Here is a 20,393-nt window from a genome sequence, read left to right on the forward strand (position 1 = left end):
CCGGGCCTTCAGCAGTGCCACCTTGTGCATCTAGCTTACATGTGTCCTGGGGAATTGAACCTGGGTCCTTTGGGGTTTCAGGCAAGTGCCTTAGCCACTAAGCCATCTCTCCAGGCCTCCTGCCCAATAAGTTTACTATGGATGCTGAAATATGAGTTTTGATCATCTGCACAGTTGTGAAATGGTACTTTTTAAGCTTGTGTCCCATCCTTTATAAATGCAAACACCGCTCTTATCTCTGGGCTTGCACAAGCAGTCCGTGGCCAGAAGGTCACTCCTGAAGATGGTAGGATACGTGTGATTCCAGGCTCAGGCCACAGTTCTGGGGACACGGACAACTTCACCGTCATGTCATCATGTCAGGCACCATGCCACCATGCAGTCAGAGCTCAGGACTTGGCAATCCCATCGTGGGGGTCTCATTGTCTCACTCAGCATATTTGTATAGATTCTCTCTAGACTCCAGACTAGATATTTATTTATTAATTTATTTATTTGCAAGCAGAGAGAGAGGAGGGTAGAGAAAGAATGGATATGCCAGGGCCTCTCTCTCAATCTCTTTCCCTCCCTCTCTTTATCTCTAATAAATAAATCAAAATGTTAAAATGTTTTTTAAAACAGTGTTCACTCCTCCAACCCCACAGCTAGCAATGTCTCAAGAAAAGAGCTCAATAGGAAGAACAACACTCAGGTCAGCATGATTGATAAGTTTTAAATATGATCATACTGTTTTTAAATGTTGAATGTCCCCAAATCAAGACTCCAGGATTTGATTTGTGGATTCTTTTTTGTTATTGTTTGGTTTTTTGAGGGTAGGGTCTCACTCTATTCAGGCTGACTTAGAATTCACTATGTAGTCTCAGGGTGGCCTCGAACTCACAGTGATCCTCCTACCTCTGCCTCCCAGGTGCTGAGATTAAAAGTGTGCACCACCATGCCCAGCTGGATTCTTTTTAAAAATATTTTATTTATTTGCAAGGAGAGAAAGAGAATAAATGGGTGTGTCAGGGCCTCCAAGTGCAATGGGCTTTACGTGGGTACTGGAGAATTGAACCCAGGCCATTAGGCTTTGCAGGCAAATGCCTTGACCATTGAGCCATCTCTCCAGCCCCAGATCTGTGGATTCTTGCAGAGCTCTCTCTACCATTAAGCCACGCATGTTCACATAGACAGTAGAGAAGCTGGAGTGTCTGGTTACTGCTGTATGTGGGGTGGAGGCTGTAACACTGGAATTGCAGGTGGATGAAGACTCAGAATTGATACAGTTTGTTTTATCAGGATGCTAAGATTCTGAGTAGACGTTGTCCCTCACGCATGAACCTCACTGCTGCAGTAAACACCACATTTTATTGAATTCTTAGCCTGTGAGCATACTGGGGGTCACTAATGGTCCCCGATGAAATGAACAAAAGAAAAGTTATTTAGCGGAGACAGGAGGATGTGACTGATTCCTTAATAGTCTCCCTCACCCCACCACGGACACAGGTTGGAATTGGCTCCAGTCAATTCTTCTCACTTCATGCTCTTTTTAAAAATATTTTTTAAATTATTTATTCATTTGAGAGAGAGAGGCAGACAGAAAGTGAATGGGTGTGCCAGGGCCTCCAGCCACTACAAACCAACTCCAGAAGCATGTGCCACCTTGTGCATCTGGCTTACGTGGGTCCTAGGGAATCAAACTTGGGTCCTTTGGCTTTGTTGTTGTTGTTGTTTTTCAAGGTAGGGTCTCACTCTGGACGAGGCTGACCTGGAATTCACTATGTAGTCTCAGGGTGGCCTCAAACTTACAGTGATCCTCCTACCTCTGCCTCCCAGGTGCTGGGATTAAAGGCATGCGCCACCACACCCGGCTGGTCCTTTGGCTTTATAGGCAAATGCCTTAACTGCTAAGCTATCTCTCCAGCCCCTACATGTTCATTCTAATCTAGAAGAGATAATAGGAAAGATTAGAGGATGCAAGAGTCATAAGAGAGGCAAAGAGAACATAGATAATCCTTCTGTGGGCCTCCTGAAGGGTGGATGTCTTTATGTCTTAACGTGAACATGTCTAGTCACACAATGGAGTTTCTGAGACAAACTTCTGATCTGGAAAGAGACATGATATCCTCAATGTTAAATGTTAAAACCAAGGATAGACTCAGGACAAGGACCCAAGTTTGGTGAGTAACCGTCTTCCTCCTAGCAGTCAGGAGGCTCAGTTAAGAGGGCTCCTCAGCCCAGCCCAATGCACCCCAAGTGGGTCTGAAGTGCTCAGACACTTGCAGGAGAAAAGAGGGACACAGACAACGGTTAAGACAATGTTGAGGAACGTTCAACTCTTTAATATCATAAAAGGTGTCACGATGGGACCTAGGGGCACCATTTCACCACCCTCCACTGCCTCTCTGTGTCCCTGGAGTGTCAGTGAAAGCTCTCCATTTTTGCTTGTTCCTGTGGGGCTAAGGGGGGAACCCAGGCCCTGGTGCATGGAAGTAAGCGCTCTGCTCTGCACTGAGCTGCCCCAAAGGCCATGGTTCTGGGTGCAATGTCTCCTTGGTGCTGTGGTGTCTTGCCTGAGTCAGTAATCAGGAGGTACTGGAGGGCCTGGCACCCTTCATGAGCTGCTCTGAACTCTGGGACTCAGAACTGAGGCATCTTCTCCTTGTGTGCCCAAAGACAGCACCTCCCATTTTTGGTCATAAACGGCCCTTCCTCTAGAAGTGGGAAAGAAATCACCAAGGGTAACAGTTGCTTCCTCTTTCTCCTTCTGTTCTCTCGTCTCTCTTCTCTTCTCCTTCTGCTCTGACTTGACTTTGGGAATGAACCACCAGGGAACTCAGCCTGGCTGGGGCTGAGATCTTCAGGGGAAGCCTGCACTACTGTCCCAAGAACCCCTGGCAAAGCAGTCATAGATGCCCGTCCCGGCAGCTCTCGGGCTCCAAGAAGAGGAGGAGGGGAGAAGAGCCCCTTTCCCCCAGCGAGAGTTTCAGGACACAGAGGGGGCAGTGTGTTGATCTGGCTGCTCCCTGGCCACGTTAGTCTTCCTCCCTCTTGCTCGGGAACTCTGCTGAAACTTGCGTGCCACTGCTGTGCGTGAAGTCTGAGGTAACGCGGCCCATTGAGCAGAAGGATGGCGCTCTGCCGCCCTCTGCGCAGCTCCCCTGGGGCACACGCATCTTCAGAAGAGGATGCTGGGCGGGCAGAGCTCACGGATGGCTCGGACCTTGCTTGGTTAAGCACTGTCGGACTATAGTCTGGGAGGCTGGGTTGGCTCCAAGCCCCAGGCCACATTCCCCTCAGGCTTGCTGAGGAATGCAGTGGGTTACTAGGTGGACAGTTCTTTGTCATGTCTGACATGGGACTTGGCCTTGCCACCCATCTCTGTGTGCGTCGCTGCAGCCCACCGTCACCTGCCCCTGGCGGTGTCCAGTGTTCTGGGTCTGGACTGTAGCTTGCCAGGCCAAGGCAGGGCACTTTGGGTCTGGGCCTGTGCATGTGCCATGCTGTGATGAGACCTCTCCTGAAGACGGATGCAGGGCTGGAGGTACTGCAGGCTGAGGAAGGGGCCCTTGCCTATCAAAAGGCCAGATGCAGGGCTGGAGAAATGGCCTAGTGGTTAAGGCGCTTGCCTGCAAAGCCAAAGGACCCAGGTTCGATTCCCCAGGACCCACGGAAGCTATATGCACGAGGCGGTACATGTGGAGTTCGTTTTCAGTGCCTGGAGGCCCTAATGAGCCCATTCTGTCCCTCACCCTCTCTCTCATAAATAAATAAAAGTAGAAATAATTTTTTTAAAAAGGCCAGCTGGACATGGTGATGCATGCCTTTAATCCCAGCACTTGGGAACAGAGGTAGGAGGATCAGTGTGAGTTGGAGGCCACCCTGAGACTACATAGTGAATTCCAGGTCAGTCTGGACTAGAGTGAGACCCTACCTCGAAAAACCAAATAATAATAATAAATATGAATAAAAAGACAAGTTAAAAAGAGAAGGCCAGCTGCTCCCAGCCAGCTGTGGCCTTGGTGGTCACGGCTGCTCTGGCCAAGTCACAGAGGCCCTGGATGAGGCCCTGACTGGGCTCAAGGATCGGCTGTGCTGGGTCCCTCCTGGCTCTGCCTGGGACGCATCTCCTCTCTGTGCCTCTATTTCCCCCTCTGAAAGGTGAGGCATTTGCTTGCTATATAGTCTCCAAGATTCTGTGCATACTATAGTGACTGCTGCTACAGGGGTGGAAATGTGGGAGGTGGGCCCTTGGCGTATGTGTGCAAGCACTTCTCTTCTGCGTTCGTGCGTTGTCTCCCACAGTGTGGAGTGAGGCATCAGCTGCCAGCAAGAGCCTTCCTTCCTCGGGCTGTCAGGAGACCGTCCCCAACATGGTCTGTGCCCTCTTACCCCAAGATGGAAGGAAGACAGTGCATGAGCAGAGGGAAGGCTGAGCTGTTATCTGCCTGACGTAGAAGAGGGGTAACAAGCCCACCTGCCCACACACAGGCACGCGTGCGGGCCAGCGGGTTCACACATGTATAGGATATACACATGCACAGCCGGCACACCTGTTCTCACATGTTGACATGTACACACATTCAGGGTTATTCTCACATGTTCTAGAAAGAGAAGACAGTTTAGGGACTCGGGGCAGGTATGATCCGTATTTTTCACCCTTTTGATTCTTATACATTTAAAAAAAATATTTTATTTACATGAACTTATTTGAGAGAGAGAGAGAATGGGCACATCAGGGTCTCCAGCCACTGCAAACGAACTCCAGATGCATGCACCACCTTGTACATCTGGCTTACATGGGTCCTGGGGAATTGAACTGGGGTCCTTTGGCTTTACAGGCAAGCACCTTAACCACTAAGCTATCTCTCCAACCCTAGATTTTTTTTTTTAAAGAAATCAAGTTGATATGTTTTCCATTAAAAAACACTTTAATGAGCTAGGCATGGTCACACACGCCTTTAATCCCAGCACTATGGAGGCAGACATAGGAGGATCACTGTGAGTTCAAGGCCAGCCCGAGACTACAGAATGTGTTGCAGATCAGCCTGGGCTACAGTGGAAAATAAATAATAATAATAATAATAATAATAATAATGAGAAGAAGAAGACATTTCAAAGAAAGATATTTCCGCCAGGCATGGTGGAAAAGCCTATAGTCCCAGCACTCAGGAGGCTGAGGCAGAAGGATGGTGAGTTCAAGGTTCAATTTGGGCTACACAGACCTTGTCTCAAAAACAAACAAACAAAAAAGAAGCGTGGTGGCGCACGCCTTTAATCCCAGCACTTGGGAGGCAGAGGTAGGAGGATTGCCATGAGTTCGAGACCACCCTGAGACTACATAGTGAATTCCAGGTCAGCCTGGGCCAGAGTGAGACCCTACCTCAAAAAACATATATATATATATATATATATATATATATATACACACACACACACACACACACATACATACACACACACACACACACACACACATATATATACACACACATACATATATATACACACACACACATATACATACATATGTCTCCACCTCTGCCCACCAGGTCCTCCATTATGTGAGGAGCATCAGGGGCTTAAGTCAAGGACTCACGTGCTCAGAAGGCCTGCTGTCCCCAGGTCCCTTGGTGGAAAAGTGAATGGTGGCAGACATACCTCAAAGAGGGGAAAAAGGACCCATGCCAGCTCTTTAGGGTGTCCTGGGCAAGGGTGCTCCTTGTTCCCAGCAACCAGCCCTGATCTGGCTCTGGGGGCTGATGCTTAAGAGCAGGGGCTGGGTGAGTAGGGACTCTCTTGAGGGGTGAGAGGGGCTCCTGCATTTGGTGAGCAGAGGGTTGGGGCTCTGTAGCCCCTCTGTCCATACTATCTGGTTTTATGCAGAAGCCACACAGCATCTTTGGGAATGCTCGTCGGCACGAAGGCCAGATGGCGCCTTTTGCATAATCTGTGCATGTGCTTGTGTGAATATCTACATGGATGTGCATGCACGCTTGTGTGGCTGTGTGTGTGCACGTTTGTATGAACATGAGAGTCTATACTTTCGCCTCTTGGGGATGAAACATCTTATTTTTTTAGGGTTTTTTTTTTTTGAGACAAAGTCTCACATAGTCTAGGCTGGCGTTAAACTTACTATCTTAATCCTCCACCTCCTAAGCACTGGATTACAAGCATGCTCCACGGGTTTTTGTAGTGTCCAGTTTATGCAGTGCTGAGGATTGAACCCAGGTCCTCACACATGCTAGACAGGACCTCAACCCACTGAGCTACCCCTCCAGCTCTGCCTAGGGTTTCTTAACCCATTGTTGAAATCACTGTCCATTTTCTTCTCAGACTTCTGACATTTTACTAGGGCATCTTGCCCTCCCTTGCCAGTTTGCAGGGCATGCAGAAGACAAGGCTGGGCAATGCCGGGGCAGATTCCCAAGTGTGCCTCTGTGTGCTTTCTGTGGGGGCCGCATTTGGCAGAGCTGGCTCAGCACAGCCATGGGCCTGGGCAGTGTTCTCACTCAACAGCCGCTGAAAGGCAAGATGGAGCTGAGTTCACAGAAAACTGTGAACAAAGGCAGCAGACACAATGCTCAGGTGATCTCTGCTCCTGGTAGACAGGGCCATGCTGCCCGCAGGTAACATCCACTAGGCACATGTTCCAGTTCAAAAGTTATTTCTGGGAGCCAGGCGTGGTGGCGCACACCTTTAATCCCAGCACTCGGGAGGCAGAGGTAGGAGTATCGCTGAGAGTTCAAGGCCACCCTGAGACAACATAGTGAATTCCAGGTCAGCCTGGGCTAGAATGAGATCCTACCTCAAAAAAAATTTTTTTCTGGAGAAATGCCCCCCCTGAGAAAGTATGAGGACCTGAGTTCCATCTCCAACACCTATGTAAAAAAGACAGGCATGGGAGCCCAATGTAGTGGTGCACACTTTTAATCCCAGTACTCAGGAGGCAGAGGTAGGAGGATCACTTTGAGTTCAATGCCAGCCTGGGACTATAGAGTGAGTTCCAGGTCAGCCTAGGCTAGAGTGAGACCCTACCTGCAGAAGCCCAAAATAACAACGAAAATAAAACCAGGCCTGGCTGTGCCTGCAACCTCAGCTCTGAGAAGGGGGGCTGCTGGTCAGCCAGTGTCACTGGAAAACGGCTGCTCCAGGGTCAGTGAGAGACCCTCTCTCAGGGAAGCAAGGCAGAAGAGCAGCAGCAGAGGACTCCCAATGTCTTCCTTTGGCCTTTGCACACACATGCACATGGGGTGTGTGCATTTACACACACATGCATACACCACACAAACACACATGCTTACACACACCAAAACAATTATTCCAGCTTTAATTCACAATCACAGGACAGTCTTTAAGAAAGTCAAGTTTGGGGCTGGAGAGATGGCTTAGAGGTTAAGGCACTTGCTTGCGAAGCCAGAGGACCCAGGTTCAATTCCCCAGGACCTATGTAAGCCAGATGCACATGCATGTGGAGTTCATTTGCAGTGGCTAGGGACCCTGCTACACCCATTCTCTCTCAGATAAATAAATAAAATTTAAAAAGAAAGTCAAATTTAAGAAGTGTATTTGCTGAATATGAATCAGGGGTCCAATGAGTATTTGTTGAATGGATAAACAAGTTCTTTTTTGTGTGTGTGAGACAGGGGCTCACACTGTAGAGCAGGCTGGCCTCACTGGGTAGCCCAGGCTGGCCCCGGCTTGTAGCACCTTTCTTGCTTGGCCTCGCGTAACAAAAGCCCTTCTCTTACTCTGTTAGTGGTGCAGCTTCTTGCTGTGGCCCTGGCGGGCACTCACACTTTCTCAGATGAGGGTTTTCGACAGCAGCCAAGTTCTCCGAGCTGTGCCAGCTGGAGGACAAAGGCAGCCGCACGGTGTGACGCGGGCGCCTGAGACCTCGCTCACGGGATCCGCGCAGAGGCTGGAAAATGGCCGCACTTCCATTGTTGCGTTCTTTTTCATTTCACCTATTTGAAATTTCATAATTTCAAGCTAGCAGTATATATTTTGTTCAAATGGGAATCTAAATGGCAGTGCCAATTTTATGTTTAATAATGTAAAGAAGATGCATGTTTTAACTTTCGGAATAGTCAAATTGAGTTAGATGACTCCTACTTAGAGATCATTAATACTGAGCCACTGTGTAGTTTTTTTGTTTGTTTGGTCACAGTTAAGTTGAAAATCACCTTCAACATGGAAAATGTAATTGAATTATGGAAAATTTTTCCTCAAAATTATATGGCTCTTATTTTGTTACTTAAAAAAAAACAATCTGAGCATACATGTTATCCACATGTATCCATGTATAATAAGTACAGGAAACACTTGTAAAATTATTTAGGTATGAATGGGTTATATCTGTTACTCAGAATCCAAGAGGCAGAAGGCAGAGGCTGCTTTCTGCAAGGTTCTGATATTTGTAGCAAGCCTTCCTGAAGTCTTTGCAGTCTCACCTGCTTAAACGCAAACTTGGTGGGATCCTGAGATGCTAACGGGAATTCTGTGACGTGCCAGTGGATTTTGCTTATAGCACAGGAGACTGAGAAGTCTCTCTTATTGATCCCATGCAAATGTGAATCCATCCACTTTTATTATTCCTCACCAAAATGAACTCCTTCAGATCTGTAATCATATTGTCTAGTAAACCTCAACACTCAATGCTATTTGCATATTATATGAAGAAGTGTCAGACAACAAACTCATAGAAGCCAATTAACGTTCAGGCTGATTCTACCTCTCAGCACAAGCTTCTGCACATGCTCCTGCTCTGCCCGAAAGCAAGGTGCCTGGAATGCTCACTTCTAAATACTGACTCCAGCAATACCAGCAACAACCCCATTTTTTAATGGCCATAAAGTTAGTATTAAAGAAGATTCGGTATTTGCTGGACAATGTCACTAGAAACTCCACATGAACTAGCCCTCAAGAACGAAAGCATCTCAACAATGGGAAATTAATTATGAGCCACTAAACAGGCTCAAGGCTGGTTTCCTACCCAAAGAAAACGCCAAAGTAGCGATGAAGACAGGCCAGGGTACTGGCGACTGTCAGACGGTCACGGCAGAGACAGACACACCACATCCAATTGTGAACTCTAACGTGATTGTATTCCTGCCTCATCGTGATAGCCATCAAGCAAGAAATTTGCTACAAGATTAACAGAGACACAGTAATGAAAAAACACGGGGAGCATGCTGTAATTGACTGTTATTAAAGTGTTGTCATAGTGGTCTGTAATGAACTCCCCAGCAGTGGCTTTGTACGGAAGCCCAAGCCAGAGCTCTGAACCAGTTCCTTCCCCTGGCAGAGTTGGGGTGCGAGCCTCCCCTCCCGGGCCTTTGCTCCTATCACAGGCAGCAAGGTGTGGACAGCCTTGGCATGGAGGCGGGCTTCCACCCCGGGCTCCCCAAGATAGCAGTGAAATGATCACAGGTCACTGTTACATTCTAACTTGGGCCCATGTGGAAAGGTAACCGCAGATAAGAAAACTGCGCCAGCGAATGCTTCTCTCCTGACACAGAGGTGGAGATCAAGGCCCTTTCCATTCATATTTTAATGAGGCTGGTATCTGAGCCCGTCCTCGGAGGGCTGAGGGAAGGTTCCGGGAAGATTACAATGGGAGTTTTTATTGACAACTCCCATTCAGAACCTTCACATAAGGAAAGAAAGACTTAGTTTTATCCCTCTTGTCCCAGCCCTTACTGCACTCAGAATGAAACAATTTGAGGGGGAAGGCTCAGTTATCCTATGAACAGCCTCTAAGTCCACTGAAGGTGGATTGGGCCATGTAGAATCATAACTCTAATAAAGGCATTTTCACGTATGAGAGCTGCCTTATAAGCATCTCACAAATATTGTCTTGAAAACCCTAATGCTTTGGGATTTTAAGCTAAAAAAAAATGTTGACTCAAATGAAATGACCTGACTACCCACACGTAGCACATTCCCTTTCCTCCAGTGGACACTGGGATGCGTTTCCTCTGAATGCGTTGGCCACCAACTGTTCTGAGGGCCAGCTAATTCCATCCCAAAGCAGCCAGCTTTCGTGAGCTTAGAAAATTGTAGAAATTCAGGGTGAGTCCTTTCCTGTAATGTACCGGTGTTAAAGTCGAACATGTAAACACATAAAACTGACCCATTGTGGAGGGGAAGGTTTTAACACCAAGGACTATTTTTAAAAAAGTGAAACCCGGTGGGGGGGGGCGGGGGGGGCTCTTAAAAATCACTCTCCCACACCCACAGCATGCTTTTGCCCCAAACTTACAAGGCTCAGCAAGTTTTGTACATGGCCCAGAATGTTATGTCAACGTGAGGCGGGGGGGAAAAAAAAAAAACCAAACAGTTTCTAGGGAGACAACAAGAAATGCAGGGTGTGTGAGAAGGGCTCCAGGACTTGGAACAGACCCCCTCCCCAGTCGCTGCCCCGCCCCCACGCACGGAGTGAGTGCATCTTTCTGTTGGGGGAGGGAAGGAGAGAAGGAATTTCCTCGCTGCTGTCAGGTTCTTTTTCTTTCTTTCTTTCAATGCAAGAGTTCACTCTTCACCTCTCCATAAATTCCTGCTCTGCTGACACCTAAGAACAACCATGCATGTATTTATATGCACTAAATGCCCTCAAATGGCTCCGTGCAGGTCCAGCCCATGACGGTGCGTTAGTGACTGCTGAGTCAAGGGTTTCCCTTCCCCAGCGGCCCATCTGCCGCCAGCCCACACTTTCGGTCTGTCAGCTAAGGGCTTCGAGCCGATTGTCAACCATGAGTTAGTTTTTGCATTTTACAAACCTGGGGGGGGGGCATAATCATGGCCTTAAGAAAACTCTCTAGTGTTTGAAAGTGCACCTAGTATATATATATTTTTTTAACTCAGAAATTTGGGCATCTGTGGGAGTGGGGAGGAGAAACTCGGTGTCTCGGAGAAGGAAGACCGGCGGCGTCCAGGGCACCTGGCAGGCCAGGGCCGCGAGGGCGAGGATGCGTTACCTGGGCAGCCGCAGGTGCGGGGCGGCATGGGCGCTCGGCTCGCTCTCCTCCGCCCTGCCCGGGGCTGGTTCGCGGCTGCAACCGGGGGCTTGACGGCGGCGGCCCCGGGAGGGGACGGCGGCCCCGGGGCCCGCCTTCCGGTCACCGCGCGGGCGGGCGGGCCGCGGCAGATGGCGGCGGAGCGCAGAGACCCTTTGTGCGCCCGGGGCGCGCCGGCGAATGTCGCGCGGTCTGGGCACCGGAAGGGCTCACACTGCGAGTGAAAGGGGACAAAGGGGGCTGGATATATCAACACGGCAGACACCGAGTTCATTCGGGATGCGGCCCTTTTCACGGCGGTTGTCATGCAAACTTCCTACTTTGATCAGCGGAGGGTGGAGAGGGAGAAAGCGCGCAAAGCCGCGGGCCGGGCGCCCTTGGCGGCTCCACGCCCCCTTCCGGAAGGACCGCGGGGACCCGGCCTCCTGCACCTTGACCCGTCTAGACGGCACACAAGGTTTTGTCTCGGTCTCCAAGGGCGCGGGGTGCTCTTTGACCCGCGCCCGGGGTGGAGGCGGTGGCCGGGGGTGGGGGTGGGGGGCGGAGGGACAGGGGCGCTCGGGGCGCGCGCCAGCTGTCCCCAAAGAAAACCCCCAGAGAGAGTGGCACCCGCGGGCCCTCGTGGGCGCCGCAAGTGACCGACGGCAGAGGGCACCGTGACCGTGGGAAGGGCAAAAGCGTGGCTTCCCCACTGAAAATATCTCCCAGTCTCTCTCTCCATCCCCCCATTTTCTGGGCTTTCCTCAATGATTTTTAAGTGATTGTAGGCATAGTCTTTTGCTGTAATGAGATCTTTGATGTACGTTTTTACCGCCCACTGTCCAGCATGCACTTTTTCGTACTAGAATTTTGGCCGAAGTGACAGAAAGAACTGGGGCTGTGTTTGGACAGTGGGTCATAGTAGCGTTCCCAAGATCGCGTGTTTCCATGAACTCGCTGGGCTGTCTTGGACGGGTATCAACATGAAGGGACGTGGCCTGGCTGGCTGGGTTTCTCTTGTAGGTCCCCCTGGCCCAGTCGGAAGCTTTCCTCATCGACCTTTTGGATAAAGTGTGTGAGCGTATGAACGATTACCAACTTGATGAAGACCCTGTGACGAAGGAGAAGTTTTTCAGGAGATACGCCCCAAGAAAAGGAGACAAAATATACAAAGAATACAAAAGGTTCTACTTTTATTCTGATGCCTACAGACCTTTGAAATTCGCGGTAAGCTCCCTTCTTTGAGAGCAGTTCGACGACGTGGGCCTGTTTGGGGGGAGGGGGGGAATTCTCTTTTTATTTTGCTTTTTGCTGCTCTTGCATTGTAGTTTGAAGACACTGAACCACAGTGAGGTGCACACTGCTGCTTGTTAAGTTTAGTCACTTGACTTTGGAGAAATCAATGGGAGAGGGAAGTGATGTTTTACTGAAGGTACTGCCCCCAGCCCCAGTGTGCCCAACACAGTTTGCTCAGAACATGCTTGTATGTGGTGACCTTTCTCTGTCTTGCTACCAAGGGACATGTAGAGGTTTCCACCTAAGGGGCTCTGGTTTCTAGGCTAAAATCCAAATGAAAATGAGTGTCATTTCCAAATATCGGTCACCAAATCATACAACAATGATGGTATGATTCTTTTCCCCACCCCACAGGCTTCACAGAGGAGAGGCTGCTTTCCTGAGTAAATTTAAGTTTTGTGTCACAGATGAGGTTACCCTGAGACTTGGGTATAACCATGGCAAAATTCCAGGTTCCCTCCCAGTAAACTGTCTATTTTACAGCAGTGTTGCTAGAATGTGCCTGGCAAAAATATACTGCAATATCTTTCACTCTACAGTGACAGGCAGGCCTGTTTAAAAAATGTATTAAGTTCACACATTGGCCAAAATGTCAGGCGTGCTGAAGCCCCGAAACACGGCTGTCGATGACATTTGGAGACTTCATTTTAATTAAAAAGCTAGAGCCGTAATTCAGGGCTTAAAAATCCCATGAAGCAGGAATGGCAGTGTGAGGGTGTTTGTATTTCACAGGCTTTACATACATTCTACTGGAATTTAAATATTGTCAAATGCCATTTAAAAATTTTAGAGTCTCGCTTAATGAACTCAGAAAACGATTCACAAGTCTCTAGTGAATGGCCTTCAGAAACTCACAATCCCAAAGTGTCTCCTGGTGGTTCTTGAACCAGGAATACTCCAGGTGTAGATGGAACTGAAAAAAATCATATCCTGGGGTAAATTTGAACTTCCTCCTCTCTGAAATGTCAGATTTTGTTCCTTCTTCATATATATTTTGGAAAGCAGAGGGAGGCCTAGCCCGGTTCTCTCAGTGGGGCCTGGGTCTGAGGGACAGAGAGAAACTTCCCCATGTAACCCAAAGCACAGTTCCCCACGGTGACCTGCCAGGGTCATTTGTTTTGGTTGTGAGAAGCTCTAATTGTTTTCACATTTGCAAACAAAGTGGATTATTATGTTGAGTGGAAGGAAACTTGGTTTAACCATTTCAAGGAGTTGTTCTTTAAGATGCTGAAGAAAATAGAACAGACTTTTCAGTTCTTTTCATGGGAAACCCATTTCTTCCTATGACTTACATTCCAGACTTTAGGAAGAGAAATAAGGAGAGAACCATTTCCTTCCTCACCCTCTTGCATCTCCCCACAGAGCTAATCATTCAGTTAAGTTCCAGGAAAATGACTCAGTTGACATTCTGGGAGCAGACTTCATCGAGGCAATGATGTAGTCAGCCAGAAGGGTGAAAAGAAAGGATGCAGCACCTTGTTCTACAGCTCTGCGTGTTTGCCCGAGTCCTGCCTAGCAAGGGGCCCTGCTTGTGTGCATCTCTGCACACATGTTGCTATTGTGTTTTGCAGTGTGAAACCATCATTGAAGAGTACGAGGATGAAATATTCTCACTTATCGCCCAGGAGGCGCACCATCTAGCTGACAAGCTGTGCAGTGAAAAATCAGGTACTGTGTCTGATGTAACATGTGCTCCCAGCTCGCCCAGCCGCTCTCAGCCTCGCTCACCGCCTGCGGGCCGAGCCTGGCTGCCTCTGCAAGCCGGGCTCTGACATGAGGACATGCGTGAGAGCAGGTTCCAACCTCTGCCCACTGTGTCTTAAAGGAATTCAAACACGCTTGAGCTGGGAAGCCACCCACTCCTGCCAGAGCTATTGGATCCCAAGCGCTGGGTATATGTTTAAACTCCCAGATGTCGGATTTTTCCATTCTGGCAAGAAAGGAGATGTTCTTTATGACTTAAGTTCTTGTCTACCAGTAGAAGCTGGGGTTTTTGTTTTATAAGAAAAAAAAAAAAACACGTGTTTTTGTTTGTTTGGAACTGGAGATTGTGCTACGTGTTTTCCAGGCTCTCTCCCCAGATGACGTATACCTAAAATTTGTTTTCTGGCTCAAAAGGAAAATAATAATTGCCTCACGTTCTTAGGCTGGCCACACCCACTCTGAAGCTAGAAAAATGGAGCAGAGTGTCATGTGCCCCAGACCAAGGTGAAGCCCGTGACCCCTGGCCCTGCTGGGTTTGGCTGACTGTGCAGCTGGGCCTTTTACTTGAGACACATTTAACCCGTGCCGAGGATGAGACGTGCGTGAGTGTGGCTCTCAGTCACCTTTGGGAAGGAAACAATGGGCGTGAGGACCGTGACCTGCAGCCAGGCCGGCTTTGCCAAGGCCTGCAGCACTGAGGGGCCCGTGTGCCCTGGGCGGTGAGGGGAAAGCACGCCGTGCGCGCCCACCCGGCCAGTGTTAGTGCCAGGGTTCCTAAATCATGGCCTTGTGCTTGTAGGCTTGTGTGGATGTCCTCAAAAGTCTTTGGTTGAGAGAGTCACAACCCCCAGTAAGAGGACAGTTAAAGTGCCCTTACTCTCAATAGATAAAATCGTCGTTTTCTATTTAAAGCAGTGAAATCATATGATACAGTTGGTTCCTTGTTTGAAAGGGTTTTTTGTGGATATTTAGTGTACTAAATTGTAAAATTCACAAAGAAAGTATTTTTGAAGTTTTTCAAGCAACAAGCACACACGAGATGAGCAGGAAATACCAGATTTCATATTTTTTCTCATAAAGAGCATAAAGTGGTCATAACACCTAGATAAATACAAACAACTATGGCACACAAATATTTCCGAACATTCCAGGGAGACCTAAGAGAGCGTCACCCACTGTTTCCTGTAGTCATTGCCTTGAATTATTCTGAGGAAAGACCCTTCTCCCAAGTTCAGCAATTGGCCTGGTTTTGTACTATGAAGGAGCTCTCTGCATTTTTTTCTATAAAGCTGCAATTGGAAATAAAAACATTAGCCTTGCAAAAAGCACAACTTAGAGAGCGAGCCCGAGATTCGGGCAGTCTTGCTGGTGTGGAATGGCACACCAGATGGGTCTTAGCGTTTGACTCTCAGAACGATCGGCTACCACAGGCCGAGGGGTCGAAGGCGGCCTCGCAGGCGCAGGCAGCTCGAGATGGCTGCGCGGAGCCGTGGGCAGTGTGGGGTCCTCCCGGGCCTAAGCCAAACGGAGAGTCAGTTAATATTAAGACACTAAAACCCTCTGCCGAAACCCTACTGTTGAAGTAAGTTAACACCATGATGGAAAGGTGGACATTTGCTTTCAGACTTAAAGAAAGTATTGACAGGAAAAAAAAAAAAAAAAGTTAAAGCAACACCCAGTGATGGAAATGTCAAGCCGGGCATGGCGGCTCATGTCTGCCACCTCAGCACTTGGGAGGCTGAGGCAGGAGGATCAGGAGTCCAGAGACAGTGTGGGCTACATAAGAGCCTGTCTCCATTTAAAAAACAAACAAACAAACAAACAAACAAACAAAAAAAACACTGGAGTTAGCTGTAGCAAAGCAGTGATACATTGTAACATATTGGAGTGGTTTTAACTGCTGTGTGTAAGCTGGTCCTTGTACATCACTGAAAAATCCCAGGTGCCTTGAAATGTAATCTCCAGTGCAGTGCGGTACGTGTCCCACCAGAGCAGGGTGTCAGGTCTGCTGGGAAAGGCAGTGCTCTGTCTCATGTTATACACCTGCTTTGCCATGGCATGATCTCTGTAGTGCAAATTATGTCTTAAGATAATGATGGTGAGTGTGTGTGTATGTGTGTGTTATAGAACTTTACATTAAGTAATAACTACTCATTGAGTGTATCCTACTTCCAGGATGCTATCCCAAGAGAGGTAATACTCAACTCACTTATTCCTTTGAGGAAGATGAATAATTATTTAGAAGATAGATACGTGGAGCCAGGCGTGGTGGCCCACGCCTTTAATCCCAGCACTTGGTAGGCGGAGATTAGGAGTACTGCTGTGAATTTGAGGCCATCCTGAGACTACCTAGTGATTTCCAGGTCAGTCTAGGCTAGAGCGAGACCCTACCTTGAGAAACCAGAAACCAAAAACAACAATAAAAAGAAGATGATAGATGCTTGGAGGCCTGGCACATGTGAGGCCTAAATTCAATTCCCAGCACTGGAGAAAAGCAGTTATTCCAGGAATTAGAGGTTTCCAGGTATCATACTTGTATTTAATGTAGACGTGTGTGTGTGAATTTAGCTTCTCTCTACTAAGTGCGCATTGTCTCACTTTACCTATAGTAGTGCAGATGGCACACGCAGAGGCTCTTCAACATCCTGAGACTCAAACGTGCACCTCTGCACATAAAAACAATTGGGGAGCAACGGAGAAGACCTATCTTACGCTAGAGTTAAGAGGACTGTGCTGGAATTGTGAAGTGCCTCAGCGGCGTCATCTCCTGATGGGTGGAAAAGATCTCAGTGCGGGGGGCAGGGATGCCTGGGTCTGTGGGGGCCTCTGTAGTGTCACACACTGGGTGGAGCAGGAAGGACTGACTGCACCCTGATGGCATGAGACAGGAATGGGGGTTATGCCTTATTTGATTTCTGTCCTCCTAGGCAAGAAAATAAAGGTATATTCACTAGGTTTCCCTAGCGTAACCTTTGAGGACCCATGCTTGTCCAGATTGTCACTTTGATGTCTTGAAATCAAAGTGATTAAAATCCTTACATGATAAAGGGCAGCTATGACCCACGTGAGGCCGAGAACACACTGCTGGGTGACCAGTGACTGGGCAGCCTTCATGAGGAGACACAGGAGAAGTGTGACTACGTCCTGTGTCCACTTCTACTGATAACACACCTTAACATTTAAAAGCATCATTGTAGACTCTGCCACATAGCCGTTTTAATACAACCTATGGAGTAATATGTTTGCTATCCTAGAGATGGTTAACCTACACTTTATGTCCAAACATTTTTGTGTTCTTTTTCTTAGACTTCTCAACCAAAATGGAGGGGACTTAAATTTTAATATATAAAAAATAATTACTTTCCAGGACTGGCATGGTCCAAATAAATTACATAGCTAAAGTGGTCCAAAGCTTTGTAAATTGAATTGGCACTCATTGCTCTCAACTGGAAGAGAAGGATGAGTCTAGGTAGCAACTGCCTTCTGGGTTCCATGCCAGCCTCCTGTGCCCCTAAGTGCAAAGCCCTCCCATTCCACGGGTGTTCTTTAAACATTCCCTTACCCATGAGTAAAGTGACTCAACACTTGGCCTTGCTCTAAAATACCCTGGCCAAGAAAGACTGGGTGGACCAGTGGGTCTGGGCGTAGTGTCCAGGGGCGTACGATACATGGTTTGCAGTTCTTTCTACTTTTATGTGTATTTGAAATTTTCCGTAATAAAAATTCCAAGCCAGGCATATGCTTTTGTGGGATGAAAATTACTTGGTGGCCTAGTGTTTAAGTTGGTACTGATATGGTCTACTTTCTTCCCCCCCCCAGATCTATGTGGAACTCCTGCTAATCACACAGAACCCGAGGAGTGATGCGGGGCTGTGGGCCCACGTCTGCCGGCCACGATAAGGAAATCTGTCTTATTTACTCTGTGCTTGTCTCGTGCGTGGTATTAGCTTGAAAATCTGTTGTCTGGCATCGCGACAAACCCGAACTCTTCCTATAGGTGAAGTGGAGTTTATAAAGTGAAACTTTCCTTTCCGTGTTTGGATAGCAGCAGAGTTGCATCGAGCCCTGAGTGGGAAAGAAGTGACGCCGTGTCATAAAGTCAGTAGGGATTTAATAGCGGAGCCGATAGGTTTCATAGCAAGTATGTCTGACATATGCAAGGACAGTGTGCTGTTGGTAAGAACGCGGTTTGACTTCTCAAATACTCCACTGGCCACAAATTTAAGGCATTCTATTGCAACTAGTTCCTCATTGGGCCTTTTGAAAGGTTCTATATGGTATGGGCAAAATGAACCTTCCTTTAAAAAAAAAATCAAGAATGGAATTTAAATTTCTAGAAACTCTTTAAGTGTTAGAATGTCATTTTTAGTATTTAGTAGAATGGATAAAATATGATGAGTACTTGTAACAGTAAACAGTAATTTTACTGGCCTCTTTTAGGCATGCATCTGAGTTTAGATGATTCGTTATTGGTTGATAAGAACTCAGCCTTGGATAAAAGCTGTCTTTTGTTTCTCTTCTGCCTTCTGAGAATAAAAAAGTTGTCAGCAAATAAGTCCATGATCAAGTGCATGTGGCCTCTCTTAAGCATGTATCTGGGTTCAGATGGTCAGAAGGTGAGGTGATGGTCACAGTATGTTTTAAATGATAACATGGCAGTAAGCACATTGTGTTTTGCTGGGATTCTGCTTTTTCCCCCCTAATATTATTACCCAGCTAATAGTTAATATGTAGATTTTACTATTGAATAATCCATTATTCTTCTACAAGATATTTTTGGAGGTAGGAAGGGAGCTAGATATGGAAGGAACTTTCTTATTGGCCACATTTAATATGACATACACCATGGGAGTGATTGCTGATGGAGATGTTGTCATCTCTGTTTGATTCCATTCCGTGGAACCTTCAGCTGTCCCACATCTTAGGCTGCAGCCACACCTATTTTAACACAGGAATCCTTGTGTTGTCAGTGAGAGCCGATCAGGTGACGTGACACGGTTACACTGCCCCTTTGTCATATAACTGCCTAGAAAGAAACCTGCTCATGCCACCAGCTTGCTCCCCAGCGAGAAAAATCCTGACATTCTTAGAAATTTATCAGAACTTAGGGAAGGGGTTTCTATATTCTCCCCACCATTGGTCTTACTACATCAGGTTCTCAAACTAATATCACTTACTGATCTGAGAATCTCAGAGAGTGTGTGCTTTTGGGGGCTGTGCCTGTAGCTGACTGTGTTACAGATCCTCAGTGAACCCAAGGGCCTGTGCTGTGACTGGCAGACAAGGGAACAGCAAGCACTGCAGGGCTGGGTAGTCCTACTTTCCTTTAGGGATGCAAAAATGTTATTTTAGACATAGCCCCCCAGCCTGAGCTATAGTGAGGGACACTATCTCAGAAAAAGAAAAGAAATTCATCTTGGTACAATTATTTGGCATTTGAGGTAGGAAGCCTTAAGCATTTTCTTAATGGGCTTCCTTGGTAAATGTACCATGCCACAACACAAAGTCAAGTGACCTTTGTGGGAACGAGGTGGAGACTGAGGCACTGAGCACGCGTCTGTCACTGGGTGACAGCTGTAAGCGCAGGTGTGTTGCTGCCCTTGTTTTTACACACTCGTAGATAATATATGCGCTGGTCTTAGAAGTGAAGAGCTACAAGATGGCTCCTGGCTCTGCTCTTTTCACAAAGACTGAGGTTTTGGGGGACAGACAGAACCAGGCACCTGGACTCGCCCAGCGAGCAGTCTAGATTTGCCAAATTTGCCTTTCCTGCTTTTCTTAGATTTCTCAGCATAAGAAGGGGTCTTTGATGATCTTACAATATTTTTGACTCACATATTTTTTTCCAGATCAAACTTATTGAGTGTGCAGTGAGTATTTACAGCTTACTGAGTGATTTGAACTTGGTTTGACCAAGAACACCCAGAGCGCTAGGTTTCCGTGCACAGCAGTCCTGGGCTTCCTTTAGGTGACGTGGGTGCTCTGCCTGCTGGGGAGCAGTAGTCAGATGAAGAAGCCGTGCTCAGCTCACTGCCATTGCTTCTGGACACTGTCTGCCTTTGAAATGACAGTTTCTACCCAGACCTAAACTAAAGATTAAAAGTTAGTGGTGGGATGGGATCCAAAAATAAAAATTTAAAAAAAGCAAGAGAAAATTAAGCAATACCCAGGATGTGTGAGAAAGTCTTAGACTTGATGAAAACTAACCTAATTCAAGGTTAAAAATATAAAATTCGGGGCTGGAGAGATGGCTTAGCGGTTAAGTGCTTGCCTGTGAAGCCTAAGGGCCCTGGTTCGAGGCTCAATTCTCCAGGACCCACGTTAGCCAGATGCACAAGGGGCGCATGCATCTGGAGTTGGTTTGCAGTGGCTGGAAGTCCTGGCATGCCCATTCTCTCTCTCTCTGTCTGTCAAATA

At 47.5% G+C, this 20,393-nt stretch overlaps 1 protein-coding gene across 3 annotated transcripts in view; it reads left to right on the forward strand.

The window, feature by feature from the left end:
* Nucleotides 1-18,370, forward strand: part of Cnpy1 (canopy FGF signaling regulator 1) — a 101,078-nt gene extending 82,708 nt beyond the window's left edge. Inside the window, exons 1-4 of one of the 3 annotated variants that reach the window (XM_045160098.1) lie at nt 10,518-10,626; nt 12,000-12,203; nt 13,844-13,940; nt 17,796-18,370. In XM_045160098.1, coding sequence (XP_045016033.1) covers nt 10,588-10,626; nt 12,000-12,203; nt 13,844-13,940; nt 17,796-17,839 — 384 coding nt within the window. In that variant the 5' untranslated portion in view covers nt 10,518-10,587 and the 3' untranslated portion in view covers nt 17,840-18,370. Of the gene's footprint in view, nt 1-10,517; nt 10,627-11,379; nt 11,455-11,999; nt 12,204-13,843; nt 13,941-17,795 lie in introns of those variants that run through there. The other 2 variants (XM_045160099.1, XM_045160097.1) reach the window with 2 other exon arrangements.
* The last annotated feature ends 2,023 nt before the right edge of the window (nt 18,371-20,393 follow it).

The sequence above is a fragment of the Jaculus jaculus genome, chromosome 10, assembly GCF_020740685.1.
Source record: "Jaculus jaculus isolate mJacJac1 chromosome 10, mJacJac1.mat.Y.cur, whole genome shotgun sequence".
NCBI classification, from domain to species: Eukaryota; Metazoa; Chordata; class Mammalia; order Rodentia; family Dipodidae; genus Jaculus; species Jaculus jaculus.